Raw genomic sequence first — 14,406 nt, 5'->3', positions numbered from 1 at the left:
AACAAAAAAAAACAGTAAAGGTTGAAGTTCATTAAAAAAATATATATGTGTGTACATATATATATATATATATAGGTTTTTCTGCTGCCACTCTTAAGAGGAAGAAATACCCTACCTTCTGTTAAGAATGTAGAGTTAGGGACTGATCAGTTTGATCCATTCAAGAGTTCAGCTGGTTTGGGACATGGTTGCAACTTTAATCCCTCTACCTCCCTTTGTGTCTCTGCCTTTGTCTGTCTCTCTTTCTCTCTCTCTTTCTCTGTTCCTGGCTGCTCCCTCTTCCCCGTTCCCTTGTACACACTCCTTTCAGCTAATCTATTTCCCCCCATCCCATCTCCCTCAAACTGGAAGCTTCTGGCAGAGGAGAAGGCAGCTGTACTTCGAGCAGTGGAGGAACGTGAGCGGGCCGAGGCAGAGGGCCGGGAACGTGAGGCTCGGGCCCTGTCACTGACACGGGCACTGGAGGAGGAGCAGGAGGCACGTGAGGAGCTGGAGCGGCAGAACCGGGCCCTGCGGGCTGAGCTGGAGGCACTGCTGAGCAGCAAGGATGACGTCGGCAAGAGCGTGAGCAGGGGCCCCACTCCCCGAGACACACTGGGTGCGGGGAGACACATACATGCACGTACGCTTTCAAGCACAGAACAGGAAAACAACCAGCCATCAAAGTCATATGTTCATGCGCCGGGCATGGTGGCTCACACCTGTAATCCCAGCACTTTGAGAGGCCATGGTGGGTAGATCACTTGAGGTCAGGAGTTCAAGACCAGCCTGGCCAACATGGTGAAACCCCATCTCTACTAATACAAAACTTATCCAGGCGTGGTGGCATGCGGCTGTAATCCTAGCTACTTGGGAGGCTGAGATGGGAGAATTGCTTGAATCCAGGAGGCAAAGGTTGCAGTGAGCCAAGATTATTCCACTGCACTCCAGCTTGGATGACAGAGCGAGATTGCGTCTCAGATTAAAAAAGAGAACGAGTGGAGGACTGCTCACCAAATATTTGCATTCATACACACACACATAGAGTGTGAGAAGAATATCCCACCAAGTACATGTGCTCATGCACGTGTGTAGAAAGTAAGGAGAGCCATTTATCAGAGGTAGGTCTTCATGTAGACATTCACAGAATGGGTGGAGAATCTTCCATTCAGCATGTGTGCTCACACACAGAACACGAGCTGCTCACAAAGCACACATGCTCACATTTGTGTATATGGGATGTGAGAAGAATCTTCTATTGTTTGCTTTTGTTTGTTTTTTGTTTTGTTTTTAAGATAGGGTCTTTTTCTGTTGCCCAGGTCGGAGGGCAGTGGTGCAATCATGGCACATTGCAACCTCCGTCTTCTGGGCTCAAGCAATCCTCCTGCCTCAGCCTCCTGAGGAGCAGTGACTACAGGTGCCTGCCACCACACCTGGCTGTTTTTTAAATTTTTCGTGGAGATGGGGACTTGCTGTGTTGCCCAGGCTGGTCTTGAACTCCTAGGCTCAAGCGTCCTCCCAACTCAGCTTCCCAAAGCGTCAGGATTACAGCCATGAGCCATTATACCTCGCCAAGAATTTTTCGTTAAATACACATATTCACGTGCGTATGTACACATAGTGCATGAGAAAACTACTCACTACACGTATGTGTCAATGCTCAGAGAGAGAACTTGAAGAGAATGTACTACAAAATACAGCCTGAGAACCACTCCTCAGACATGAGTATGTGCGCGCCTACATACATAATACACACACACACACACACACACAGTGTGAGGACTCCCACTTTGCCTGCCAGCAACCCCACTGAGAACACACAGACTCTCCCACCAAGAGTCTGTCTTCCCTCAACTCATATATCCCTCCAGGGCCTGTAGGGTGGCACCCCAAGGCTGCTCCCAGGCTCCCCTCACCCAGCCAGTGTCCCAGCCTTCTGAATGGTCAGAATGCTCCCCACACCTTCCACTCCACCCCTCCTTCATTCCTCCTCTAAATACATTTATGGGTCACGCCCAGGGACACAGGCACCGTCACTGAGGATGGGAGGCACTGGCAGAATTTGTTGAGCTCCTGAATAGATGCCCTCTCGACTTCCTTATGTCTTTATTTTCCCAGCAATATGCTTCTAGGAGTGCAATGGGTGAGGCTTTATCTTCTCCTCACCCTTAGACGTTGATCTGATTTTGCTTTTAGCCAGTCCTGGAGAGAATCCCCCTCCCCCGACGCAGACCTGGCCTGCAGCCCTAGGGATACTGGATCTAAAACCCAGCTCATACTGGAGCCATTAAAGTCTGTCCCTTGGGAAAAATGTCAAGTTATTTGTAGTGACTCCAGAGGCCCTTGTGGGAAACAGGATGTTGATGGGAGAAAGTTTGATCCCTTCAAGTAAACAAAATAAATTGGCAGGTGCCAAATAGAAAGGGAGGCTAGAGGGCCCATTCCGAGTACTGAGAGTAGATGCTGTCAGTGGTCAGAATTTTAATGACCATAACGTGGGCAGTGGTGATCCACAGACATAGGCGCTGCTCTGTGGAACTCACAGTCCAGTGAGGGAGGCGGGTATTGTACAAAAAGCCATCTAAGCAAATGTCAGATGATCACTGTGACTAGGGCTGGGTAGGAGAGGGGGCACAGTGCCAGGAGCATGGGTAGTGGAGAGGCTCTGATGGGTCCAGAGAGGCTTCCCTGAGGAAGTGATGGTTAAGTAAGGAGAGGTGCGAAGGGGGAGTCTCTGAAAATTTGTAAGCCCAGCTCTATTTTCATAGCATTTGGGGTTTTAATTCACACCTCCCTGAAAGATCTGGGACCCTCCCAAACAGAAACACCAATAGAAGTATAGAAGTAGATAGTAGCTTGGTGGCACCCTGGGGAGTCTAGCAGACACCAGCACTGATGACCCTGGAGCTACCTGCCTTCACACAGAATTCCCGAAGATGAATTCCCAGTGAATGAGCTCGCAGTGCAAAATCACAAAACTCAGAGGGAATAATCCACCATGAGTAAGAGTCAGCTGACCTAACAGATGCTTGTATTGGACTCTCAAGAGCTTCAGATAATAGAATTATGAAGCCTTGGTTATGCATGAAATACATTAGGGGATGATGCTGAATGAGACACCCAAGAGGGGGGCACTCAGTAGATTTCGAATGGATGAATGAATAAACTAGGATGGGCACACCGACTTGCCGCCTCCCCGTCTGCCCTCAGAGCTTCCCTACTCTACCTAGGCTCCTAACCTCCCCCGCCTCAGTGACCCAGGTGCCCAGCACCCACTCTCCCTCCCCACCAGGTGCATGAGCTGGAACGCGCCTGCCGGGTGGCAGAACAGGCAGCCAACGATCTGCGAGCACAGGTGACGGAGCTGGAGGATGAGCTGACGGCCGCCGAGGATGCCAAGCTGCGTCTGGAGGTGACTGTGCAGGCTCTCAAGACTCAGCACGAGCGTGACCTGCAGGGCCGTGATGAGGCTGGTGAAGAGAGGCGAAGGCAGCTGGCCAAGCAGGTATTGTCATGCAGAAGGCCACAGGGTGCTGGTCCAGCTGGGGTATGCCATGGTGTGTTCAAGCAGCAAGGGGTCTCCCTTGCCCACCCACCCCTCTGTCCCCACCACCCTCCCTCCGCTCAGCGTCCCCCCCCCCCCCCCCCGCTCAGCATCCCCCCCACCCTCCCTCCGCTCAGCGTCCCCCCCCACCCTCCCTCCGCTCAGCGTCCCCCCCCACCCTTCCGCCGCTCAGCATCTCCCCCATCCACCTGCCACTCAATATTTCTACCAGTCTCTCCTGGCAGCCAACCATCTTCCTCCCACAAAACCATCTTCCTATCCAACCCGTTAGCCTACCATGACCCATTAACCCACACACATATCCCACTGGCCTGTTGTTTTACCCAATCATACATCCTCCATCCACCAAACCATTCATCCATCCCTCTGCCACCCCAGCTATTCAACCACGCCAATCACCCACACACAGCTGCTCCCCCAGCCAGCACTGATAGTCAACCAACGCTGTGTCCAACCACTGCTCCATCCACCCAGTTACCCCCTTCCGACCCATCTCCTCTCCCCAACCCAACCCCTCCCTTATTTATGCAACCCCGCCCCTCAGCACCCCCTGCAGACTCCTGCCTCCTGGACTGTTCATCCAGCCTCCCTCCATGCACGTCCCTCCCCAGTCCAGTCATTGCTCGTGGCTGCCTTGTCTGTCTCACCACCTCCCTCCCTGCACCGTGCATTCATTACTCATTCAATCCGAGAACTTCCCATGTCTTCCCTCTTCTAGGGGGTGAGGGGCAGGGGCAGCTCTGGGTGTCAGAAAGACCCCTCTGGAGCCATGTGGACAACAGACTTGGGGTGGGGGTGCTGGAAGCTGGGGAGGCAGGGAAGAGGGGTGAACAGGTGACCTAAGGCCAGAGGTCTCTGCGGGTTTCTGCGTCTACTAGCCCCCGTGACTTAGACATGGCTGAGCGTCCAACGTGGCCCTCGGGACACTGGGGAACCATGGGAGGGCTGTGAGCAGGGTCAGCTCCGGAGATGTGTTGGAATGCGCAGGCGGGGAGAGATGAGAAGTTAGAAAGGAGGCCTAGGGGAGATGGGGGCAGGACTGAGCTGGGCAGGGGACAGAGAGGGGACCACATCGGGAGAGTCGGGGATGAGAGGAACAGGGCTTGCCGCCTGGGCAGGGGCTCCGGGGTAGACATCCATCCCTCGCACACAGAGGGGGCCCAGGTTTCCTGTCCCTGACCCAGTCCCTCCTGACGTCCTCTCCAGCTGAGGGACGCGGAGCTGGAGCGGGATGAGGAGCGGAAGCAGCGCGCCCTGGCCGTGGCTGCCCGGAAGAAGCTGGAGGGAGAGCTGGAGGAGCTGAAGGCCCAGCTGGTCTCCGCCGGGCAGGGCAAGGAGGAGGCGGTGAAGCAGCTGCGAAAGATGCAGGTAAGGGCAGGGCGCGAGCCGCGCCAGGGAGGGGAGGCCCCGGTGGCTTCAAGCCATCGCTGCAGGGGCTGAGGCCAGCTCGGACCCCGCCCTCCCAACCCACAGGCCGCATCCACGTGGGTCAGCGCCTGTGTGAACATCCATGCCCCAGAGGCTGGTTTCCTTCTTCTATTTTATATTTCCGGTATTTAAAATGCTGCGTTTTTAAGTCAAATTTCCTTTTTTTGTTTGTTTTGTTCAGTTGGTTTTTTCTTTTTGAGACTGAGTCTCACTCTGTCAACCAAGCTGGAGTGCAGCGACAAGATCTCAGCTTGTTGCAACCTCCGCCTCGCGGGTTCAGGCATCTCTCCTGCCTCAGCCTCCCTAGTAGCTGGTATGACAGGTGCGCATCCCCACACCTAGCTAATTTTTGTTTTTTATTTTTATGTTTTTGAGATAGTCTCACTCTGTCACCAGGCTGGAGTGTAATGGCGCGATCTCGGCTCACTGCAACCTCCAACTCCCTGGTTCAAGCAATTCTCCTGCCTCAGCCTCCGGAGTAGCTGGGATTACTGGCATGTGCCACCATGCCCAGCTAATTTTTGCATTTTTAGTAGAGATGGGATTTCACCATGTTGCCCAAGATGGTCTCAATCTCCTGACCTCATGATCTGCCCATCTCGGCCTCCCCAAGTTCCAGGATTACAGGCGTGAGCCACCGTGCCTCGCCAGTTTTTGTATTTTTAGTAGAGATGGGGTTTCTCCTTGCTGGCCAGGCTAATCTCAAAGCTCTGGCCTCAAGTGATCCACCTGCCTCTGTGGTTTTGTTTTTGAAGTGAAAATACCATATGTTGTTTTGGCCGGGCACGGTGGCTCACGCCTGTAGTCCCGGCACTTTGAGAGGCCAAGGCGGGCAGATCACCTGAGGTCAGGAGTTCAAGACCAGCCTGGCCAACATGGTAAAACCCTGTCTCTACTAAAAATACAAAAATGATCCAGGCATGGTGGCGGGCACGTGTAATCCCAGCTACTCGGGAGGCTGAGGCAGGAGAATCACTTGAACCCAGGAGGCGCAGGTTATAGTGAGCTGAGATCCCACCACTACACTCCAGCCTGGGTGACAGAGCGAGACTCTGTCTCAAAAAAAAAAAAAAAAGAAAGAAAGAAAGAAAGAAAATAAACAGGAGGCAAACTGAGGTTCAGAGAGGAGCAGTGGCTGGCTCACCGTCACACAACAAGGATATGGCCAAGTTGTGATTCAAACCCAGGTCTATCTAACTTGAAGCCAGGCTCCACCAGGCTTCCAGCTACCTTCTAGGCTCAGGCAGGTCAACCTCCTCCCTTGAGGACCAGAGACGGGAGGCTGGCTCAAGGTCACACAGCAAGCGGCTTTATACTCAGGAGCCCAGGTCTGCAGGGTTGGGAGAACTCCCTGCTTGCTCATGGGAGCTGAGGAGCCCCCACTGCTTTGGCAAGAGGTTGGAAGGGTTCCCTGTGCTGTGTGGCCAGGCTGAGCCCATCTGCCTTTTCCGTTCCACCCAGGCCCAGATGAAGGAACTATGGCGGGAGGTGGAGGAGTCACGCAGCTCCCGGGAGGAGATCTTCGCCCAGAATCGGGAAAGTGACAAGCGCCTCAAGGGGCTGGAGGCTGAGGTGCTGCGGTTGCAGGAGGTGAGGCTGGGGTGCGCTGGGGTGCGCCGGGGTGGCTTGGGTCCTGGGACAGAAAGCTGGGCGGTGGGCAGGGCTAACCTCAGGGCCCCTGGGGTGTGAGGCTGGGGAAGTCTAACTACAAGGTACCTGAATGTGAGGCTGGGGAGGTGGGCGGGGCTAACCACAGGACCCCTGGCTGTGAGGCCGGAGAGGTGGGTGGGGCTAACCACAGTGTCCTTGGGTGTGAGGCCGGAGAGGTGGGTGGGGCTAACCACAGGACCCCTGGGTGGGGCTGGGGAGGTGGCAGGGCTAACCACAGGACCCCTGGGTGTGAGGCTGGGGAGGTGGCAGGGCTAACCACAGGACCCCTGGGTGTGAGGCTGGGGAGGTACACGGGGGACTAACCAGAGGGCCCCTGGGAGGTGGGTGGGGCTTACTGTGTGGCCTCCAATCCCGGACTAAGGGCAGAGATTATATCCTGGGGTACTAGGGAGCCATGGAAAGATCCAGAACAGAGGATGGGAAGGGTCAGCTCTGTAGCAGTTGAACTGGAGTGGGGAGACTGGAGGCATGAAGCCTGGTGGGGTGAGGGGGAGAGAGAGCCCTGAGCCAGGGCCAAGGAGATGCAGAGGATGGAGAAAGCAGTCAGAGGGCCGGAGGGAGGAGACCGTGGTGAGGGGGGCAGAGGAGGGAGGAGAACACTGGGGTCTGGCCCAGTGACTGGAGGACCCTGAAGGAGAGGCACGTTTGAGCGGAGCACCTGTGTGCAGTAAAAGTTGGAGAGAGCGAGGGTCCTGGGGGTTGGGCTGCAGGAGGTGGGCATATGTCAGGGGCTCGGGAGACAGATTTAGGAGACACCTGTAGATTGAAGCTCATTCCAGGGTTACCCAGGGACAGCATGAGAAAAACGCCAAGAGACTTGGGGTGCGATGGACAGAGAACGGGTGAGACCCATGCCCAGGTTGCCCCTCCTCACGCCCGCCGGCCGCCCCTCTCTCTGCCGTCACAGGAACTGGCCGCCTCGGACCGTGCTCGGCGGCAGGCCCAGCAGGACCGGGATGAGATGGCGGATGAGGTGGCCAATGGCAACCTTAGCAAGTGAGTGGCCCAGGGGCTTGGAGGTGGAGGTGCTGTGCCTGCAAGAGGTGAAGCTGGGCTAGGCTGGAGCTGGCTGGGCTCTGGGACAGGCCAGTGAGCGGGGCTAACTTGGGGGCCCCTGGGGTGTGAGGCTGGGGAGGTGGGTGGGGCTGACCACCGGGCCTTGTAGTGTGAGGCAAGGCACCCTCCTCTGGCTTCTGGTTCTCTCATCCCCGCCCCTTCCTGTCTCCCTAGGGCAGCCATTCTGGAGGAGAAGCGTCAGCTGGAGGGGCGCCTGGGGCAGTTGGAGGAAGAGCTGGAGGAGGAGCAGAGTAACTCCGAGCTGCTCAATGACCGCTACCGCAAGCTGCTCCTGCAGGTGAGCACGGTGTGACCACCCCGCCAGCCTCAGTCCCCACTCACCTGGGACCATAACCTTCGGTCCTCTTATTCAACAAATATAGAGAGGGGATATTTGAGTTGGGTTTTGAAGGTTGAATAGGAGTCGTTAAAAGGGTGGAAAGGCCTAATGCATTGGTTCACTCATATTTCTGAGGAGTTTCTCCAGGGCTGGATCCAAAGATGAATTATGTGGGGTCTCTGTCCTATGAAGTTCCCTGGAGGAAACAGACACAGCACTATGCTGTCACATTATAGGGCAGCAGGTGTGATCATGGAAGTCTCCTGAGCCCAGTAGAGAGAGATAAATGACTTTCTGCAGGAGCCATAAGAAAACATTTGGAAAAAGAGACATTTTGGCTGGGGTTTTGAAGCATAGAGTTCAGCAGAGGGAGAAAGGCATGCTTTCATTTGGTATTTATTTACAAATATTTTCTGAGGATTCTGGAGGTCCAGATCCTATTCCGGGTTATGCTGGGGATCTGGAGCTGGATAGTACTAAGTCTGCCCTCTAAAACATCTTAGTCTAAGATTAGACTAAGTCTGTACTTAGACTAAGTCAGTACTAAGTCTGCCCCCTAACACATCTTAGTCTAATGGAGGAAACAGACCATCCCAGTACAGAGATACAAGTGAAAATGGAGGAAGCACAGACCCTGTGGGAAGCTAGAAGGGACCACCACCTAGCCTGGAGGATAGAGGACATCAGAGAAGGCTTCCTGGTGGAGGTGATGTCTTGAGAGATCTTAAAGGAAGTGTAGGAGTTTGTCAAGAAGACAACAGAGGGATGGGGCTTCCAGGGACAGGCCAATGTCTGCGTTCTTCATTAATTTTTTTGTAATTTTTTTATTTTTGAGGGAGTTTCACTCTGTTGCCCAGGCCGGAGTGCAGTGGTGTGATCTCAGCTCACTGCAACCTCTGCCTCCCAGGTTCAAGTGACTCTCCTGCCTCAGCCTCCTGAGTAGGTGAGACTAGGCGTGTGCCACCAGGCCCGGCTAATTTCTGTATTTTTAGTAGAGACAGGGTTTCACCATGTTGGTCAGGATGGTCTCGAACTCCCAACTTCAAGTGATCTGCCCACCTCGGCCTCCCAAAGGGCTGTGATTACAGGCGTGAGCCACCACGCCTGGCCAGGAGGTTTTTATTTTTAGTTTCTGTGGGCACATAGGTGTATACATTTGTGGGGTATGTGAGATGTTTACTTCATTAATGTTTAAAGTCATGTCTTGAGGCCTCTCCTGGGTCACACCCTGGCATTGCTGGAGACTCAGAGAAGAGTTAAGACCCTAGCCCTTGGGGAAAGCCCAGGCCAGTGGAGAGACAGTCATATTCTAGGATGTGGCAGCCCCCATCTCACTCAGAATAAAATCTCCCTCAAGGTCCCACACAGCCTGGTCCCCAGCTAACTCAGACCTCGTCCCCAGTCCTTCCACCCTAGCGCACGGCTCTAGCCACAGCAGCTTCCTCGCCTTTCCTGGACTATGCCGAGCCTGTTCCCACCTTACAGCCTTTGCACTTGCTGTTTTCTCTTCCCGGAAAGCTCTGGCGACCTGCGTAAAACAGCCGCCTCCCTCCCGTAGACCCCTTCCACTCTCTCTGCGTTAACTGCCTTTGCATCACTGACCATTAGCAGAGATTATATGCTATATTTGCCTGTTTGTCTGTCCTCTGTCTCCCGAACAGACAGTGAGCGCCTTGAGAGCAAGATTGTTGTGTCTTAGTTTTGTTCCCTGCTATATCCCCAACAGTGCTGGTGTTCATTATAAATCAAATGAATGGGCCAACACGCGCCCTAGAGGAGGGAGTATTTTATACAGGATCTCGTGTCTCTGACCACCCAAAAGGCCTAGAAACAGCCAAGCCAGTAGCAATGAGTATCCCTGTGTCACGTTACGATCTGGAAATGCTGTTTCCCTCTAAAAGAAACTGGGGCTGGCCAGGCACAGTGGCTCATGCCTGTAATCCCAGCTCTTTGGGAGGCTGAGGTGGGAGGATTGCTTGAGCCCAGGAGTTTGAGACCAGCCTCAGCAACATAGTAAGAACTTGTCTCAGGCCGGGCGCGGTGGTTCAAGCCTGTAATCCCAGCACTTTGGGAGGCCGAGGCAGGTGGATCACGAGGTCAAGAGATCGAGACCATCCTGGTCAACATGGTGAAACCCCGTCTCTACTAAAAATACAAAAAATTAGCTGGGCATGGTGGCGTGTGCCTGTAATCCCAGCTACTCAGGAGGCTGAGACAGGAGAATTGCCTGAACCCAGGAGGCGGAGGTTGCGGTGAGCCGAGATCGCGCCATTGCACTCCAGCCTGGGTAACAAGAGCGAAACTCCGTCTCAAAAAAAAAAAAAAAAAAGAACTTGTCTCTACAGAAAATAAAATTAGCCGGGTGTGATGGCGCATGCTGTGGCCCCAGCTACTCTGAGTGGTGGGAGAGGATTGCCTGGGCCCGGGACGCAGAGGCCGCAGTGAGCTGAGATTGTACCACTCCACTGCAGCCTGGGCAACAGAGTGAGACCCTGTCTAAAAAAAAAAAAAGAAAAAAGAAAAGAAACTGGGGCTTCTTCCTCAACTGCTGATTCCAGATCTGGAGCAGGCAGTGAACAAGAGTAAGCTGGAACATTTCGTGATCTCCATTAGCAGGAAAGCTGGTGTGCTTATGGCAAGAGCACCTAGGAGTCAGTGTGAAGAGCCTCCCGCTGGCCAAAAGTGGGACAACTTGAGCCTCAATGAGGAAAATTGCAACTGATTGAATCCCATGAAATCCGTTTAAATTCATGAGTTCACAGTGACGTTTTAAAAAATATTAATTAGTTGCTGTGTTCGTTCCCTAGGGCCACCATAGCAAGTTCCCACAAACACAGTGACTTAAAACAACAGGAATGTATTCTCTCTCTCTCTCTCTCTCTCTGTCTTTTTCTTTTTCTCTTTTTTTTTTTGTTTTTGAGATGGAGTCTCTCTTTGTTGCCCAGACTGGAGTGCAGTGGTGCGATCTTGGCTGAGTGTAACCTCTGCCTCCCGGGTTTAAGCGTTTCTCCTGCCTCAACCTCCCAAGTAGCTGGGACTACAGGCACCAGCCACCAATACAGACATGCGTCACCATGCTCGGCTAATTTTTGTATTTTTAGAGAGATGGGGTTTCACCATGTTGGCCAGGTTGGTCTCGAACTCCTGACCTCAGGTGATTTGCTGCCTTGGCCTCCCAAAGTGCTGTGATGACATGTGAGTCACCACGCCTGGCCAGGAATGTATTCTCTCGAGGTCCTGAAGGCCAGAGGTCTGAAATCAAGGTGTGGGCAGGGTTGATTCCTCTTGTTCATGCCTCTCCCCGGCTTCTGGTGGGTGCCGGTAGTCCCTGGTGTTTCTTCACCTGTAGATGCATCATGGCAATCTCTGCCTTCAACTTTACAAGGCATTTTCCCATCTTTGTGTCTCTGTCTCATCTCCTCTTTTTTTTTTTGAGACTGAGTAGGCTGGAGCGCAATGGCCCGGTCTCAGCTCACGGCATCCTCCACCTCTGGGTTCAAGTGATTCTCCTGCCTCAACCTCCTGAGTAGCTAGGATTACAGGTGCCCGCCACCACATCTGGCTAATTTTTTTTTTGTATTTTTAGTAAAGACAAGGTTTCACCATGTTCACCAGGGTGATCTCAAACTCGTGACCTCAGGTAATCCGCGCGCCTCCGCCTCCCAAAGTGTAGAGATTACAGGCGTGAGCCATCGTGCCTGGCCCTCATCTCCTCTTGAAAGGACACCAGCCATATCAGAGTTGGGACCCACCCTGATCCAGTGTGACCTCATGTTAATCAATTACAACTGCAAAGATCGTATTTCCGATGAAGGTCACATTCCGAGGTTCTGGGCGGACATGGATTTTGCATGGGAGTCTGTTCACTCTAGTGCGGACACCCTTGGACGATGCTTAGGCTGCCATCTGGAAAAAACTTCAACACAGAAGAAGATGTTGGTGACCAAATGTAGGGAGTGAGGTTCTCCCCATCACCAGGTGAGCAGTTGGATCTGCCGCAGACGCCAGCAGGGTATCCTCCAAGTCACCTCCAATAGCATCTACCTGGAGACAGTGCCAGACCCCACAGACTGGGGACTGTCTCCCCGCCGACCCCCAGGCTCCAGTCCCAAGTCCAGGCCCCGAGAACATCTTGTCTCGTGGGAATTGCTTAAACCCAGGAGGCAGAGGTTGCAGTGAGCTGAGATTGCACCACGGGCACTCCAGCCTGGGTGACACAGTGGGACACTGTCTCAAAAACAAACAAACAAACTTGCATCTACTTTTTTAAATGGGCAGGATTCAACTATAGGATCCAGGGATGCATCTGTGTATAATAAAACTCTGAAGACACGCAAGGAAGGGAGCACCTGAGAAGTCAGGATAATGTGCTATTTTGGGGAGAAGGAAGAGGCTGTCATTAGGAGGGCACATGAAAGGCCTTCTGGAAGGGCAGAGTTCTATTTCTTGACCAAGGTGCTACTGACAGTGATGTTTGCCTTTTGTTAACTCATGATGCCTGTGCGGTATGACACCCACAGACATCCATGTTCAGAGACAGAAGCCGCAGCAGCATGGGACTGGAAGGGTTCCCATCTCCAGCTGCTGGAATAATCAGGAACACCCCCATAATGTTCTTGGTTGAGAATTACTGTGCTGACAAAACTAGCAGAGTACTTATTACTGACTTTATTTGATGAATGTTTGGCTCTCTCTCACCATTTTATTTCACAATAAAAAGTCTGAGGCCAGGAGTGGTGGCTCACACCTGTAATCCCAGCAGTTTGGGAGGCCGACGCAGCCAGATCGCCTGAGGTCAGGAGTTTGAGAGCAGCTTGGCCAACATGGTGAAACCCCGTCTCTACAAAAAAATACACAAATTAGCCAGGTGTGGTGGCAGGTGCCTATAATCCCAGCTACTCGAGAGGCTGAGGCAGGAGAATCGCCTGAATCCAGGAAGCGGAGGCTGCAGTGAGCCAAGATCGTGCTACTACACTCCAGCCTGGGTGACAGAGCAAGACATGGTCTCAAAATAAATAAAGTAAAATAAAAATAAAATTAGCAGGGGTGATGGTGCATGCCTGTGACCTCAGCGACTCAGGAGACTGAGGTGGAAGGATCACTTAAGCTTGGGAGGCTGAGGCTGCGGTGAGCCCAGATTTCACCAGCTGGGCAACAGCTGTGCTCCAGCCTGGGCGACAGAGCAAAACTCTGTCTCAAAAAAAAATTTTTTTAAGTTAAACACATAAAGGAGAATATGCTAATCACCCAGTCATTATGTCTCTGTGAGGGTCACATAAAGTATGAATCACACTGGGTCTGACTCATTTCCACGTCCCCAGAAGAAGGCCTCGTTCAGAGTGCGAGCTGAATAAATCAATGGGAACTATTATTAGTGGTGTGTTTACACATTTTCCACGTAGCAGCTACTGTTTATTGAGGCCTTGTTTCTCCAAATGCTCCTGCTAATCACTCACATCTGAATCACATGAGATGCTTGTTATAAATGCAGATTCCAGGACTCCACTTTGGTCCTGCTGAGTCAGAATCTCTGAAGGGTGAGACCCAGACATCTGCATTTTTTTCACAAGCTCCCCCAGATGATGCTGGTGCAAACAGAAGTGTGATAACCTTTGGAATGGACTCATTCACAGTCAGAAGTAGAATTTATTACCTTTCAAGAAGTTTGCGATCACCTTATTAATATAAGCAGAAAACTATCCAAAATGTTAAAACCCAGGGCTGGCAGGGCTGTTGGTGATAAGTCAATAAACTAGTCATAAAAATACTAGCTAACATTCGTTGAGTATTTAGTATATCTCAGGCTCTGTGCTGTGTGTGACAATCACCAGCATGCTTACTTCATGGAGGTGCCTGGATTTACCTACCACCTTCCCCCTGAGACTCCACCATGACATCCTTCCTTCCCCACCTACTACAGGTAGAATCACTGACCTCAGAGCTGTCAGCCGAACGCAGCTTCTCAGCCAAGGCAGAGAGCGGGCGGCAGCAGCTGGAACGGCAGATCCAGGAGCTACGGGGACGCCTGGGTGAGGAGGATGCCGGGGCCCGGGCCCGCCAGAAGATGACCATTGCTGCCCTTGAGTCTAAGTTGGCTCAGGCTGAGGAGCAGCTAGAGCAAGAGAGCAGGTAGGTGGGAGCGGAGGCCACGGGAGCAAGGCGGCCTCCACATCCTGGCCAGTGAGAGGAAGGAGGCTGTGTTACAAACACCTGTTTTGGAAACATTGAAAGGACATCCTAATATTAATGACTGCTGGCCTGGCATGGTGGCTTAGCATCTACCTGGAGACAGTGCCAGACCCCACAGACTGGGGACTGTCTCCCCGCCGACCCCCAGGCTCCAGTCCCAAGTCCAGGCCCCGAGAAC

General features: G+C 52.9%; 1 protein-coding gene across 1 annotated transcript in view; it reads left to right on the top strand.

The window, feature by feature from the left end:
* The window catches only part of MYH14 (myosin heavy chain 14), a 117,532-nt gene that overhangs the window by 87,420 nt on the left and 15,706 nt on the right, over positions 1-14,406 (top strand). The window contains exons 34-40 of the mRNA XM_017512533.2: positions 352-564; positions 3,272-3,484; positions 4,751-4,912; positions 6,434-6,562; positions 7,551-7,639; positions 7,874-7,997; positions 13,960-14,168. Coding sequence (XP_017368022.2) covers positions 352-564; positions 3,272-3,484; positions 4,751-4,912; positions 6,434-6,562; positions 7,551-7,639; positions 7,874-7,997; positions 13,960-14,168 — 1,139 coding nt within the window. The remainder of the gene's footprint in view (positions 1-351; positions 565-3,271; positions 3,485-4,750; positions 4,913-6,433; positions 6,563-7,550; positions 7,640-7,873; positions 7,998-13,959; positions 14,169-14,406) is intronic.

The sequence above is a fragment of the Cebus imitator genome, unplaced genomic scaffold (genome assembly GCF_001604975.1).
Source record: "Cebus imitator isolate Cc_AM_T3 unplaced genomic scaffold, Cebus_imitator-1.0 Scaffold473, whole genome shotgun sequence".
NCBI lineage: Eukaryota > Metazoa > Chordata > Mammalia > Primates > Cebidae > Cebus > Cebus imitator.
The sequence above is the reverse complement of the archived record's forward strand: the minus strand, read 5'-3'. Positions and strand labels throughout refer to the sequence as shown.